The sequence below is a fragment of the Hemitrygon akajei genome, chromosome 1, assembly GCF_048418815.1.
Source record: "Hemitrygon akajei chromosome 1, sHemAka1.3, whole genome shotgun sequence".
NCBI classification, from domain to species: domain Eukaryota; kingdom Metazoa; phylum Chordata; class Chondrichthyes; order Myliobatiformes; family Dasyatidae; genus Hemitrygon; species Hemitrygon akajei.
This window is the reverse complement of record NC_133124.1, coordinates 2,231,115-2,246,027: the sequence shown is the minus strand read 5'-3', so window position 1 is coordinate 2,246,027 and position 14,913 is coordinate 2,231,115. Positions and strand designations below refer to the sequence as shown.

Here is a 14,913-nt window from a genome sequence, read left to right as displayed (position 1 = left end):
TGTTCTATGGTTTTACATTTCTGTGTGTCACCAAAGGAATGATATTTACTTTGGAAAATTAAAGCAGAAAATTATAAATACAAGAGATTCTGCAAATGCTGAAAATCCAAAGCAACGCACACAAAATGCTGGAGGAACTCAGCAGGTCTGATAGCATCTATGGAGGGAAATAGCTGGTTGACATTATGGCCCCGATGAAGGGTCTCAGTATGAAACATGGGCTCTTTATTCTTCTGCATAGATGCTACCCGAGCTGCAGAGTTCCTCCAGCACTTTGAGTCCGTTATTGGGGTAAAAGGCATTTCTAAAGAACATTGTGGAAGTAAATTGAAGGCAAACATGATAAAGATCTTCACATCCAGAATGCTAAGGATTTGGCAAACACACCAGCTGGTGTCACTCAAACACATCCTTGAGGGCACTCATGTTGAGGATGACAGGGAAGGAGGAGCATAGAAATGTTCCTCGTCCTTGGACAAAGGATCATTTTCATACCAGCTTCAGCGAAGGCTGCAGAATTTAAAATGGCAGCAAATACAGCATTCAGAGTGTAATATCTCAATGCACGGATTGTAAGAAATAAGGTGGATGATCCTGGTGCACTACTGTAAATTGTTGGGTATAATGATGTGGCCATCACTGAATCGTGCCTAAAGGATGGTTGTAGTTGGGAGCTGAATGTCCCAATGTTACAACTTACACGTTGTATTGGAGAGCTAGGAAGGTAGGCAGAGGGGGTGGTGTCTCTGCTGGTAAAGAATGGAATCAAATCAGTGGGAAGATGTGACATAGGTTCAGAAGATGTTGAATCCTTGTGGGTTGAGTTCAGAAACTGCAAGGGTAAAAAGACCCTGATGGCAGTTATATACTGGCCTCCCAAGAGGAGCTGGGATGTGGACCACAGATTGCAACAGGATATAGAAAAGGTGTGTCAAAAGGACAATATCATGATAGTCATAGGAGATTTCAACATGCAGGTCAATTGGGAAATTCAGATTGTTAATGGATCTCAAGAGCGAATTTGTTGAATGTCTACGCATTGGCTTCTTAGAGCAGTTTGTCGGATTGGATGTGATGTAATGAACTGGAGGCCATTTGGAAACTTACTGTAAAAGAACCCTTAGGAGACAGTGATCACAATATGATTGAGTTCAACTTGATATTTGATGGGGAGAATATAAAGTGTGATGTAGCAGCATTTCAGGTGGAGTAAAGGAGATTACAGCGGTATGAGAGAGGAGCTGGCCAAAGTAAATTGGAAGAAGCTGCTGGCAGGGATGTCAGCAGAGCAGCAAAGGTGTGAGTTTCTGGGGAAAATGAGAAAGGTGGAGTATAGATGTATTCCAAAAACAAAGAGCAAAATAACACTACTGTACAACAAACAGTACAATAAGGGAAGTTAAAGCTAATGTAAAAGCAAAAGAGAAGGCATACAACAAAGCAAAAATTTGTGGCAAGATAGAGGATTGGGAAACTTAAAATTCTACAGAGCAACTAAAAGAATCATTAGGCGGAAAAAGATGAAATGTGAAAGCAAGCTCGCAAAGTGGATAGTAAAAGCTTTCTCAAGTATGTAAAAAGTAAAAGAGAGATGAGAGGAGATATGGGACTGCTAGAAAATGAGGCCGGAGAAATAATAATGGGAAACAGGGAAGCGGTAGATGAATTAAATGAGTATTTTGCAACAGTCTTCAGTGTGGAAGAGACTAGCAGTCTGCCAGATGTTGAAGGGTGTGAGGGAAGAGAAGTGAGTGCAGTTACTATTACAAGGGAGAAGGTGCTCAAAAAACTGATAGACCCAAGGGTACAGAAGTCATCTGGAGTAGATGAACTGCACACTCAGGTTCTGAAAGAGGTAGTGGGTAGAAAATATGGAGGCATTAGCAATGATCTTTCAAAAATCATTGGACTCAGGCATGGTGCCAGAGGACTGGAAAAATGCAAACGTCACTTCACTCTTTAAGAAAGGAGAAGGCAGCAGGGAGGAACTTATAGACCAATTAGCCTGACCTCAGTGGTTGGGAAGATGTTGGAGTCAACTGTTAAGGGTGAGGTTATGGAGTACTTGGTGATACAGGGCAAGATAGGACAAAGTCAGTGTGGTTTCCTTAAGGGAAAATCTTGCCAAACAAACCTATTGGAATTCTTTGAGGAGATTACAAGTAGGATAGATAAAGGGGGTGAAGTGGATGTTCTATATTTGAACAACCAAAAAGCATTTGACAAAGTGCCACACATGAGACTGCTTACCAAGTTAACAGCCCTTAGTATTAAAGTATTATAGTATTACTGGCATGGTTAGAGCATTGACTGATTGGTAGGAGGCAGCGAGTGGGAATAAAAGGATCCTTTTCTTGTTGGCTGCCAGTGACTAGTGCTGTTCTGCAGGTGCCGTTATTGGGACCACTTCTTTTATACTGTATATCAATGATTTAGATGATAGAAATGCAACTTTGTAGATGATATGAACCTCAGTGGAGGGGCAGGTAGTTTTGAGGAAACAGGTAAGCTGCAGATGAACTTAGACAGATTACGAGAATGGGCAAGAGAATGGCAAATGGAAGACAATGTTGGAAAATGCATGGTCATGCACTTTGGTAGCAGAAATAAATATGCAGACTATTTTCTAAATTGGGAGAAAGTCCAAAAATCTGAGATGCAAAGGGACTTGGGAGTCCTTGTGCAGAACACCCTAAAGGTTAACTTGCAGGTAGAGCTGGCCGTGAGGAAGGCAACTGCAATGTTAGCTTTCATTTCAAGAGGTCTAGAAGACAAGAGCAGGGATGTGATGCTGTGGTTTTGTAAGGCACTGCTGAGACCTCACCTTGAGTATTGTGAACAGGTTTGGGCTCCTTGCCTTAGAAAAGATCTGCTGACATTGGAGAGGGTTCAGAGGAAGCTCACAAGGATGAATCCGGGAAAGACAAAAATTATCAGACGAGGAATGTTTGATGGCTTTGGGACTGTACTCATTGGAATTTCGAAGGATGAGGGTGGTTCTCATTGAAACCTTTCGAATATTGAAGGGCCTAGATAGAGTAGATGTGGAAAGGAGATTTCCCATGGTGGGAGAGTCCAGGACAAGAGGGCACAATCTTAGGATAGCAGGGCCCCATTTAAAACAGAGATGGGGAGAAATTTCTTTAGCCAGAGGGTGGTGAATTTGAGTAATTTATCACCACATGCAGCTGTGGAGGCCAGGTCGTTGGGTGTATTTAAGGCATAGCTTGATAGGTTTTCAATTGGACACGGCATCAAAGGTTATGGAGAGAAGGCCGGGGAGTGGGGCTGAGGAGGGGAGAAAAAGGATCAGCCATGATTAAATAGCGGAACAGATTCAATAAGCCAAGTGGCCTAATTATGTGCCTAAGTTTTATTGTCTTATGATCTTATTGGCACTGTGTGATAATAAAATGACTTTTTTGAACTTTGCTCCCTGGCCTGATATAAACAAACTCTGACTGTTCTGCCCTCAGTGCAATTGATTTATGTTCTTCTCTGTGATTAAGTATATTCAACTTTTATTTTGAAATTAGAAGTTACAGGTCTGTATTGGATCATGGACAAGTACATGGAGCTGAGAAATATAGAGGGCTATGTGTATCCCTAGGTAATTTTTAAGGTAAGAACATGTTCGGCACAGCTTTGTGGGTCAAAGGGCTGTATTGTGCTGTAGGTTTCCTATGTTTCGATGAAAGTCAGCCAGTATGAGAACGACACAGAATTCAGGGGCTCTCTCCCTGCTATCAGTGTTAACATCGTTAAAAAACCACAGTCAATCTAGCAGAGTTACTCTTTAACTTCTCCTGAAACCTTGGGTTACTGACTACAGAGTGACTGTCTGTCTTACCTTCTTATCTTACTGAGGGTCAACTTGATATGGGGAAACTTTTCTCGGAAGGTTTCATTCATGTCCTTTTTAAGATCAGAGGGTTTGACATATTCAATCACTGTAGTCTAAACAGAAAAGAAATACTGATTTAGCATTAGATGTAACCATAGCTTTATGAGCTACCAATCAAATGTGCAGTTCTTGACAAAAACATCAACAAGACTATGAGTCATAGAAAACTACAGGACAGAAACAGGCCCTTCAGGCATAGTAACAGAATTAGGCCACTTGGCCCATTGATTCTGCTCTGCCATTCAATCATGGCTAATCCTTTTCTCCCTTCCTCTGCCCCGCTCCCATACCTTTGATGCCACGTCCAATCAAGAACCTATCAAGCTCTGCCATAAATACACAGAACGACCTGGCCTCCACAGCTGCCTGTGGCAATAAATTCCACCATTCACCACCCTCTGGCTTAATAAATTTCTCTGTGTCTCTGTTTTAAATGGACATCCCTCTATCCTGAGGCTGTAACCTCTTTTCCTTTCCACATCTACTCTGTCTAGGCCTTTCAACATTTGAAAGGTTTCAGTGAGATCCCTCCTCATCCTGCTAAATTCCACTAAGTACAGACCCAGAGCTTTCATATGTTCCTTGTATGATAACTCTTTCATTCCTGAATTCATCCTTGTGAACCTCCTCTGAACACTCTCCAATGCCAACACATTTTTCTTCAATGAGGAGCCCAAAACTGATCACAATACTCAAAGTGAGGCCTCTCCAGTGCCTTATAGAGCTTCAGCATCACATCCCTGCTCTTGTATTCTAGAACTCTTGAAATGAATGCTTGCATCTTTGGAAACAGATCTATTTCTACCTTTAATATCTTTATTTTTCCCTTTCAGGGTTCTTTTGAAGACCCTGACCTGGAATTACACACAGGCTTCAGTTCTTTGCGGGAATGGGACCCGTTCTTGGAGTTACACGACTGGCCGCTATTCAACATGCCAAGGGTTTGGCCTGAGAGTCTCGATCGTGTTCGGAAGCCTAAGATCTCGGGGATATGGAGATGTGCGGATCGAGGATCGGTATCACGGCAGGAGACTCGTGTCATCGGGGAGGCCCGAAAATCTTTCACTGTGGGCCCGAAGACCCAAGCTCTTTACGATCTTCGGACACAGAGCTCAAAAAAAGCAACAAAACAGACTTTTAAGATCGTAAACCAGCAGACTGTTGTTATGCCTCCCGCCCACTGTGAAAATGGGGAACACCTCCCTCTCCTTTGCCAGGGAGAGAGAGAACTGGCAGGTTGTCAAATTTCGATGAAATGTAAAACTTTTGGGGTAACTTTGGTCTGTGTCTTTGCTATCACTTAGCACATGCTTGGGCTCGGTGATTGTACAGATGCACGTTTATTTTTGCTGGTGGGGGGAGGAAGGATCGTTGCTTGCTGCCACTTACGCGCGGGAGGGGGGAGCTGGGGGGATTTTGGGTTCTCACGTTTAACTGTCGTTCATTCTTTGGGCACTTCTCTGTTTTCATGGATGTTTTGCAAAGAAGAAGCATTTCAGGATGTATATTGTATACATTTCTCTGACATTAAACTTGACCTTTGAACATTGCATTTGCTTTTCTCACTCAGCGATTCAGGAACAGCTTCTTCCCCTCTGCCATCCGATTCCTTTCTTTTTCAATCTTTTTATTAATATCAACATGATAAGATTAGTACATAGATAATGGGATTACAAACTTACAAAATTAAAATGAACATAAAAGGATACACAAGCAATAAGTACAATATAGATAAGTCTTCCCAAATCATGAATGATACAAATGTCATATAAACGAAACAAAAAAAACCAAGTAAATCATGTTGGAAAAAAAACAGAAAAGAGAAAAAGAAAAAAATATTAATACCCTAAGAAAAACTAAACTAACAAACTAACCACTAACTATTAAAGAAAAAAAAAAGGAAAAAAATGGGCTGTTTATAGTATCTATTAAAAAAATTACAAAATCATCAGTGTCCCCAACTCCGATCCTCTCAACATATGTATAATCAAAACCGGAAAAACAAATAGGATTGGAACAGGGTCAAATTACATCATGTGAAAATATTGAATAAATGGCCTCCAAATCTTTTCAAATTTAATAGAAGGGTCATATACGACACTTCTAATTTTCTCCAAATTTAGACATAACATAGTTTGAGAAAACCAATGAAATATGGTAGGGGGATTAATTTCTTTCCAATTCAACAAAATAGATCTTCTAGCCATTAATGTAAGAAATGCAATCATCCGACAAGCAGAAGAAGATAAATGGATTGACTCCATCATTGGTAAACCAAAGATTGCAGTAATAGGATGAGGTTGTAAATCAATGTTCAATACTGTCGAAATAATATCGAAAATGTCTTTCCAATATTTTTTCAAAAGCGGACATGACAAAAACATATGAGTTAAAGAAGCTATCTCAGAATGACACCTGTCACATATAGGATTTATATGGGAATAAAAAACGAGCCAATTTATCCTTGGACATATGAGCCCTGTGCACTACTTTAAGCTGTATCAATGAATGTTTAGCATATATAGAGGATAAATTAACTAATTGAAGAATTTTATCTCAATTCTCAATAGGGATTAAGTTCTCTTTCCCAATCATTTTTAATCTTATAAAAGGCCTCTGAATGTATTTTCATAATTATATTGTAAACATTTGATATTACACCTTTCTGAAAAGCATTTAGTTCTAACAATTTCTCCAAAATAACCGGAGAATCAAGATTTGGAAAGGTAGGAAGTACAGTGTTTAAGAAATTCCTAATCTGTAAATATCTAAAAAAATGAGATCTGGGCAAATTATATTTATTAGATAATTGTTCAAAAGACATAAAACAATTATCGAAAAATAAATCAGAAAATCGTAGTAATCCTTTAGTCTTCCAAGCTGAATAAGCTTGGTCCATAATAGAAGGATGAAAAAAGAAATTGGATACAATAGGAATAGTTAAAACAAATTGATTCAACCCAAAAAATTTCCGAAATTGAAACCATATACGTAAAGTGTGTTTGACTATCGGAACTATTTTAGGGACTTCTCTTCCCTTTGCTCTTTCTAAATTGCATAAACGAATCCGATTCCTGAATAAACATCGAAGCTTTGGACACTACCTCACATTTTTTAATATACAGTATTTTTGCTTTTGCACAATTTTTAAAATCCATTCAATATACGTAATTAATTTACTTGTTTATTTCTTATTATGATTTATTTTACTTATGATTATTATTATTATTTGTTCTTTCTCTACTAGGTTATGTATTGCATTGAACTGCTGCTGCTAAGTTAACAAATTTCACATCACATGCCGGTGATAATAAACCTGATTCTGATTTTGAACAGCGACTGAGAACAAGGGAGAACAGACACTTGGGGATTACAGGCACTGACAAGTGACATTGAGAACAGGGGCAACATACACTGAGAACAGGAGAGATCAGATACTGAGAACAGACAATCAGAATGGGGTCGGTCAGACACTGAGAATGGGGGAGAACAGACACTGAGAACAGTGGAAGGGATACTGAGAATGGGCAAGAACAGACTGGGAATGGTGGCCACTGAGAGCAGGAAAAAACAGACTTTGAGAATGGGTTTAACAGACACTGAGACTATGGGAGAACAGACACCTACAAGCGATAGCAGGCACTGGCAAGTGACACTGAGAACAGGGGAGATTAAATAACGAGAACAATGGGACAAAGATGGAGAACGGGGGTAACAAACATAGAGGACAGGGAAAACGGTCATGAAAACAGAGAAAAGACTGAGAACAGGAGAAACTGCACTGAATTTTTGGGAGAACAGCCAGTGAAAACGGTGGAGAACAGACATTGAGAATGGAACAGAACAGACACTGAGATTGGTGGAGAATAAGGAGGAAAGACACTAAGGATGGGATAAAAGACACTGAGAATGGGACAGAATTGACACTGCAAATGGGGAGAACAGGCACTGAGAAAGGTGAAGAACGGACCTTGAGAACTGAGAGAAAAGACACTAAGAATGGGGGCAGAAAAGACATAGGGAAGAAACGCTGAGAGCATACACTGAGAACAGGGGATTACAGACACTGAGAAAGGGAGAATGGAGACTGAGAACTGGGATGACGAGCAATAGAGAATGGGGGTCGCAGACATCGAGGACAGGGGGATGACGGCCAGTGAGAACAGGTAGAACAGACACTGAAAAATTGGGAGAATAAACACTGGGAACAGTGGAGAACAGACTTTGAGAATGCAGACAGGGAGAAAAGAAACTGAGAACAGGGGAGAATGGAAACTAAGAAAGGAAGAGAATGGACATTGAGACATGGCAAATAGACACTGAGAATGGTTGATAACAGACAGTGAGAATAGGAGAGGACAGACACTGAGAACGTTTGATAACAGTGAGAATAGGAGAAGACAGACACAGAATGGAGAGAACTGACTATAAGAACAGACACTGAGAACGGGGGAGAATATGTATTGAGAATGGTGGAGAACAGACACTGAATGGGTGGGAACAAACACTGAAAATGGGAATGAATAGGCACTGGCACTCAGAATGTGGAGAACAGACACTGAGAATAGACTGAGAATGGGAGTGAACAGACACTGGGGATGGTGGACAACTGGCATTGAGAGCCTGGGAGAACAGAGAATGGGAATGGGAGATAAAAGACACTGAACACGGGAGAAGTGGTACTGAGACAGAGAAGAACAGACACTGAGAACGGGGGACAACAGATGGAAAGAGAGATAGTGAGAACAAATAGTATAATACAGGGGAGAACAGATCCTCTGAAAATGGGGACGTCAGACACTGACAACGGGGACAACAGACACTTTTAACTGGGTCAACAGACACTAACAATGAGGACAACAGACACTGACAATGGGGACAACAGATGCTGACAATGGGGACAACAGATGCTGACAATGAGGACAATAGACACTGTCAACAAGGACAACAGACACTGACAGCAAGGACAATAGACACTTAGAACCAGGGAGAACAGACACAAAGAACAGGGGAGGACAGACAGTGATAACGGTGGAGAGCAGAGAGTGAGATCATGGGAGAACAGACATGGAAAATGGGGTAGAATAGTCACTGAGAGACAATCACCGGAATCCAAGAACAGAAACTCAGAAGGGGTGGGGGCAACAGTCACTGAGAATGCGGTGGAACAGACTGAGAATAGATACAATGGGAGAGAATAGACACTGAGAATGGAGATGAACTGTTTACTGGGAAGAATAGACACTGAGATTGGGGGAAGACAGGCACAAAGAGACACTGAGAACATGGAAAAAGGGGGAGAAAAGACTGTGATATGGAGAGAACAACCACTGAGAATGGGGGTATTAAACACTGAGTACAGTGGGGAACAGACTCTGAGAACAGGGAAACATATACAGAACAGGGGAGAGCAGACACTGAAAATGAGGGAGAACAAGCACTGAGCCACTGAGAACAGACAGTGAGAAAGGGGGACAACAGCCACTAAGAATGGGGAAAAACAAACATTGTGACTTGAGAGAACAGACACTGACAACAGGGAGAACAGACACTGAAAATGGGGAGATCATGCACAGAAAACCAGGAAAACATCACTGACAATGAGGAGAACAGACACAGAGAATAGAAACTGAGAACAAAAGAGATTAGACACTGAGAATGGGGGAGAACAGACACTGAGAATGGAAGAGAATAGAGACTCAGAATGGGGGAGAACAGACACTGAGAATAGAGAGAATGGGAGAGAATAGAGATTGAGAATTGGGGTGAACGGACACTGAGAATAGAGAGAATGGGAGAGAATAGAAACTAAGAATGAGCTTCAGATTTACCCTAAACTTAGACAGGACATAATGGAGGTAAGCCAATAGAAAACAGTAGGTGGATCAGAGTCCTTCCATTTAAGCAAAATGGCTCTCCTAGCCAATAAAGTTGTAAAAGTGATCATCCATTGAGCGGAAACAGGAATATATCTTGCTTCTGGTGGAGTGATCCAAAAATTGCTGTAATTAAATTTGGTTCTAGGTCCAAATTCAAGATTTTTGATAAAGTTTTAAAGACATCTTTCCAAAAATTATCTATCTTGATACAAGAGCAAAACATATGAGTTGAAGTAGCCACCTCAACATTACATCTGTTGCAAATAATGTTGCATCTGTTGCAAAGGGTTTGGCAAATAAGGTGGAAGTAAATCCGAAAGGTTTCTACAGTTATATTAAAAGCAAGAGGATAGTGAGGGATAAAATTGGTCCCTTAGAGAATCAGGGTGGTCAGCTATGTGTGCAGCCCAGGGAGATGGGAGAGATTTTGAACGATTTCTTCTCTTCGGTATTCACTAAGGAGAAGGATATTGAATTGTGTAAGGTGTGGGAAACAAGTAAGGAGGTTATGGAACCTATGACAATTAAAGAGGTGGAAGTACTGGCACTTTTAAGAAATTTTAAAGTGGATAAATCTCCGGGTCCTGACAGGATATTCCCCAGGACCTTGAGGGAAGTTTGTGTAGAGATAGCAGGAGCTCTGACGGAGATCTTTCAGATGTCATTAGAAACGGGGATTGTGCCGGAGGATTGGCGTATTGCTCATGTGGTTCCATTGTTTAAAAAGGGTTCTAGAAGTAAGCCTAGCAATTATAGACCTGTCAGTTTGACATCAGTGGTGGGTAAATTAATGGAAAGTATTCTTAGAGATAGTATTTATAATTATCTGGATAGACAGGATCCGATTAGGAATAGCCAGCATGGATTTGTGCGTGGAAGGTCATGTTTGACAAACCTTATTGAATTTTTTGAAGAAGTTACGAGGAATGTTGACGAGGGTAAGGCAGTGGATGTAGTCTATATGGACTTCAGCAAGGCCTTTGACAAAGTTCCACATGGAAGGTTAGTTAAGAAGGTTCAGTCGTTAGGTATTAATGCTGGAGTAATAAAATGGATTCAACAGTGGCTAGATGGGAGATGCCAGAGAGTAGTGGTGGATAATTGTTTATCGGGATGGAGGCCGGTGACTAGCGGGGTGCCTCAGGGATCTGTTTTGGGCCCAATGTTGTTTGTAATATACATAAATGATCTGGATGATGGGGTGGCAAATTGGATTAGTAAGTATGCCGATGATACTAAGGTAGGAGGTGTTGTGGATAATGAGGTGGGTTTTCAAAGCTTGCAGGGAGATTTATGCCGGTTAGAAGAATGGGCTGAATGTTGGCAGATGGAGTTTAATGCTGAGAAGTGTGAGGTTCTACATTTTGGCAGGAATAATCCAAATAGAACATACAGGGTAAATGGTAGGGCATTGAGGAATGCAGTGGAACAGAGAGATCTAGGAATAACAGTGCATAGTTCCCTGAAGGTGGAGTCTCATGTAGATAGGGTGGTGAAGAAGGCTTTTGGAACGCTGGCCTTTATAAATCAGAGCATTGAGTACAGAAGTTGGGATGTAATGTTAAAATTGTACAAGGCATTGGTAAGGCCAAATTTGGAATATTGTGTACAGTTCTGGTCACCAAATTATAGGAAAGATATCAAGAAATTAGAGAGAGTGCAGAGACGATTTACTAGGATGTTACCTGGATTTCAGCACTTAAGTTACAGCGAAAGGTTGAACAAGTTAGGTCTCTATTCATTGGAGCGTAGAAGGTTGAGGGGGGATTTGATCGAGGTATTTAAAATTTTGAGAGGGATAGACAGAGTTGACGTGAATAGGCTGTTTCCATTGAGAGTTGGGGAGATTCAAACGAGAGGACATGATTTGAGAGTTGGGGGCAAAAGTTTAAGGGAAACACGAGGGGGTATTTCTTTACTCAGAGAGTGATAGCTGTGTGGAATGAGCTTCCTGTAGAAGTAGTAGAGGCCAGTTCAGTTGTGTCATTTAAGGTAAAATTGGATAGGTATATGGACAGGAAAGGAGTGGAGGGTTATGGGCTGAGTGCGGGTAGGTGGGACTAGGTGATATTAAAAGTTCGGCACCGACTAGGAGGGCCGAGATGGCCTGTTTCCGTGCTGTGATTGTTATATGGTTATATGGTTAAATAGGATTCATTTTGGAAAAGATACGGGCTAATTTATCCTCTGACATATGTGCCCGACGTACTACCTTGAACTGTATCAAGGAATAACGGGCACAAATAGATGAAGTATTTACCAAATGGAAAATTTTATCCCATTGATTATCTGAAAATGACTCTCAAAATTCCAATTCCCATGCAGCTTTAATTTTATTGTTAGATACCATTCGCAAATTCAATAACCATTTATAAATTATAGCTATCAGTCTTTTTTAAAATGGTTTAACCTGAACAAGAGTATCTATTATATTAGGTGAATAAGCCAAGGGAAAATTTGGAAGTAAACTACATAAAAAATTCCTAATTTGTAAATACCTAAAAAATGTGCATTAGGTAAGTCATATTTGTCCACTAACTGAGTGAAAGACATTAAAAACAATCCCCCATAGACAAGTCTAAAAAAGTTTGATACATTTTTTAAATTTGAAGAAACCAGGTGACCTTTTATTCACTATTTTCATATGGTTTGAATTACTGCTCTTCCAGTTACTTTCTCGAAACTTTGGATTTGATCAGAAAGTTTCTCTTTTTTCTTGCTTTTACTCTCAGTATGGGCTGCCCAGTCCCTTTCTTTTCCTCTTTTCCTTTTTGTTTTGTTTAGTGTTTTTTTATGTATATAAAAATTGTAAAAGTTTCTTGATCTTTTTTCTTCTTTTCATGGAATGATAAGAGGAGAATTGATTATCTTACTTTTTATTACATACTATTAAATACTATACATGATCTTGATAATGTTTATTTTACCTTTTATATAAATTGTTATAGATATTTGAGATAATTCTCCTTTTGTTTATATATATATGTACTTTTTTAATTAATAAAAAGATTGATAAAGAAAGAAAGAAGAAACTAAGAATGGGGGAGAACAGGCACTGAGAATAGAGAGAATGGGAGAGAATAGCGGCTGAGAATGGGGGAGAACGGACACTGGGAACCAAAGAGAACAGAGAATGAGAACAGGAGAGAAAAGACACAGAACACCAGTGAAAAGAGTCACTAAGACGGAGGAAAACAGGCATTGAATACAGGGGAGAATGGACATTGAGAACTGAGAGAACAGTCACTGATAACTTGGCAAAGGAGGAAAACAGACACAGAACGAGTGAGGACAAACAATGAAAATGAGGGAGAACAAGCACTGAGACACTGAGAATGAGAAAAACAGACACTGAGAACAGAGGACAACAGACAGAAAGAAGAGACACTGAGAACAAACATTGAGAACGGGTGACAACAGACACTAACTAAGGGGAGAACAGACACTGAGAATGGGGAGAACAGACACTGAGAACAAGGAAAACAGACACTGAGAACATCAGAGAGAGCAGGGGAGAACAGACACTGGTCAACATCCTGTTGAGGAAACCAGCAAATTGATCTTGTTGGCACTGTGATTCAGCTATCTGTGGTCTGCATCCTACAAAACATCAGAGTCTTTTGGGCAACACAAACTACTGGAACTCAGCAAGTTAACAGTTGTCATTAAAGGTCTTATCCCAAAACATTGACTTTCTGTACATTTCCATTGATGTTGTTTGACTTTCTGAGTTCCTCCAGTATTTTGTGTGTTTTGCTCTGGATTTCCAGCATCTGCAGTATCTTGGGATCCTTCATCTGAATTCTGTTCCGATGAAGGGTCACATACCCAAAACATTTGCTGTTTCTCCTTCCCCAGATTCTGACTGGCATATAGTGTACGCACCTTGATAATAAATTTTCTTTGAAGTTTCCAAAAGTGGGTAGACACAGCAGATATACTCAGAAATTCCCTTTCCCATTTTCCCCTCAATTTGTGGCAGTGCAACAGCAGGAAAAGTTTTTGAAGGACGAACAAACAGAACCATTAATTGACCAACAGAGTGCAGCAAGCAGCCCCAATTTCCTATCAACAACCTCACAGCAGGAGACACAAGACATCAGTGGCTTCAAAGTCAATTAACAGACTGGGCCACTGCTTCTGCTGTGGAAAATTTGCTCTGCTTATCTGGTAAATAATAACCAGCAACATAACCCAAACCAATGCATACAATGTGTGTCGTGATGGCACACACCTGCCACTGACCAAAGTCTAAGCTCTACAAGGCGTTCATTTCTCTCTCTGATTAACGCTTTCAGGGATAGCTTAGGAGAGAGGCAATGTTTTAGAAATAGACGTGACATAAAATTCTGATGAATCTTGGCTGGACAGATTGAAAATTAATCTCAGGGTCATATTTGGTGATATATACAGAACAGTGCAATAGTCTTAGGCACATATGTATAGCTAGGGTGTCACGGCACTGTAGTAACTTCATGTATTGCACTGCACTGCTGCCACAAAAAAAACTAAAGTTCATTACATATGTGAGTGATGACAAACCAGATTCTGATACGAGTCCCTATTGTGGACTGACAGTGGGAAGGGGACAGGGAGAGGGGAGGGAGCAGGAAGCACAGACAGACATTCTGTAATGATCAATAAACCAATTGTTTGGAATCAGGTGACCTTGCCTGGTGCTTCAGGGCTGGGTGAGGCTGCACCCACGCCACCTTCTGCCCCTGGCACTCCTCTGCCAACTGTCCCACACCCCTCCCGAGGCGCTCCACCCTCACCATTCACAATATCCTTTGCTCCCACCAGATCTACAAACTCACTCTGCTCCACATTGACAAACACTGTACTGTGTACAGGTCTTAGATACCCTCGTTATATATATGTACCTCAGGCAGTTCTGTATGTACCTTGATAATAAATTTATTTTGAACTATGAGATTCCTTTATTGCAGTACTGTAGCCAAATTCCAAGCACTGGAGATATACTGCTGGTGTTGTGGCTAATGTTATACGTACAAAAAGACACAAACATAGAGCAAAGAACAACTCAGTACATGCTATTTGATTGTGCTGACCTTCTAAGACCTACTCCACTCTTAAAGAAAGGAGGAAGGCAGCTGAAAGGAAATTATA

The 14,913-nt window shown here is 40.6% G+C and overlaps 1 protein-coding gene across 2 annotated transcripts in view; it reads right to left on the bottom strand.

Moving 5' to 3' along the window:
- Positions 1-14,913, bottom strand: part of LOC140741428 (CDK5 and ABL1 enzyme substrate 1-like) — a 253,629-nt gene that overhangs the window by 11,560 nt on the left and 227,156 nt on the right. For both annotated transcript variants that reach the window (XM_073071649.1, XM_073071732.1), the window contains one exon: positions 3,851-3,957. In XM_073071649.1, the coding sequence (XP_072927750.1) occupies positions 3,851-3,957 (107 nt within the window). The remainder of the gene's footprint in view (positions 1-3,850; positions 3,958-14,913) is intronic.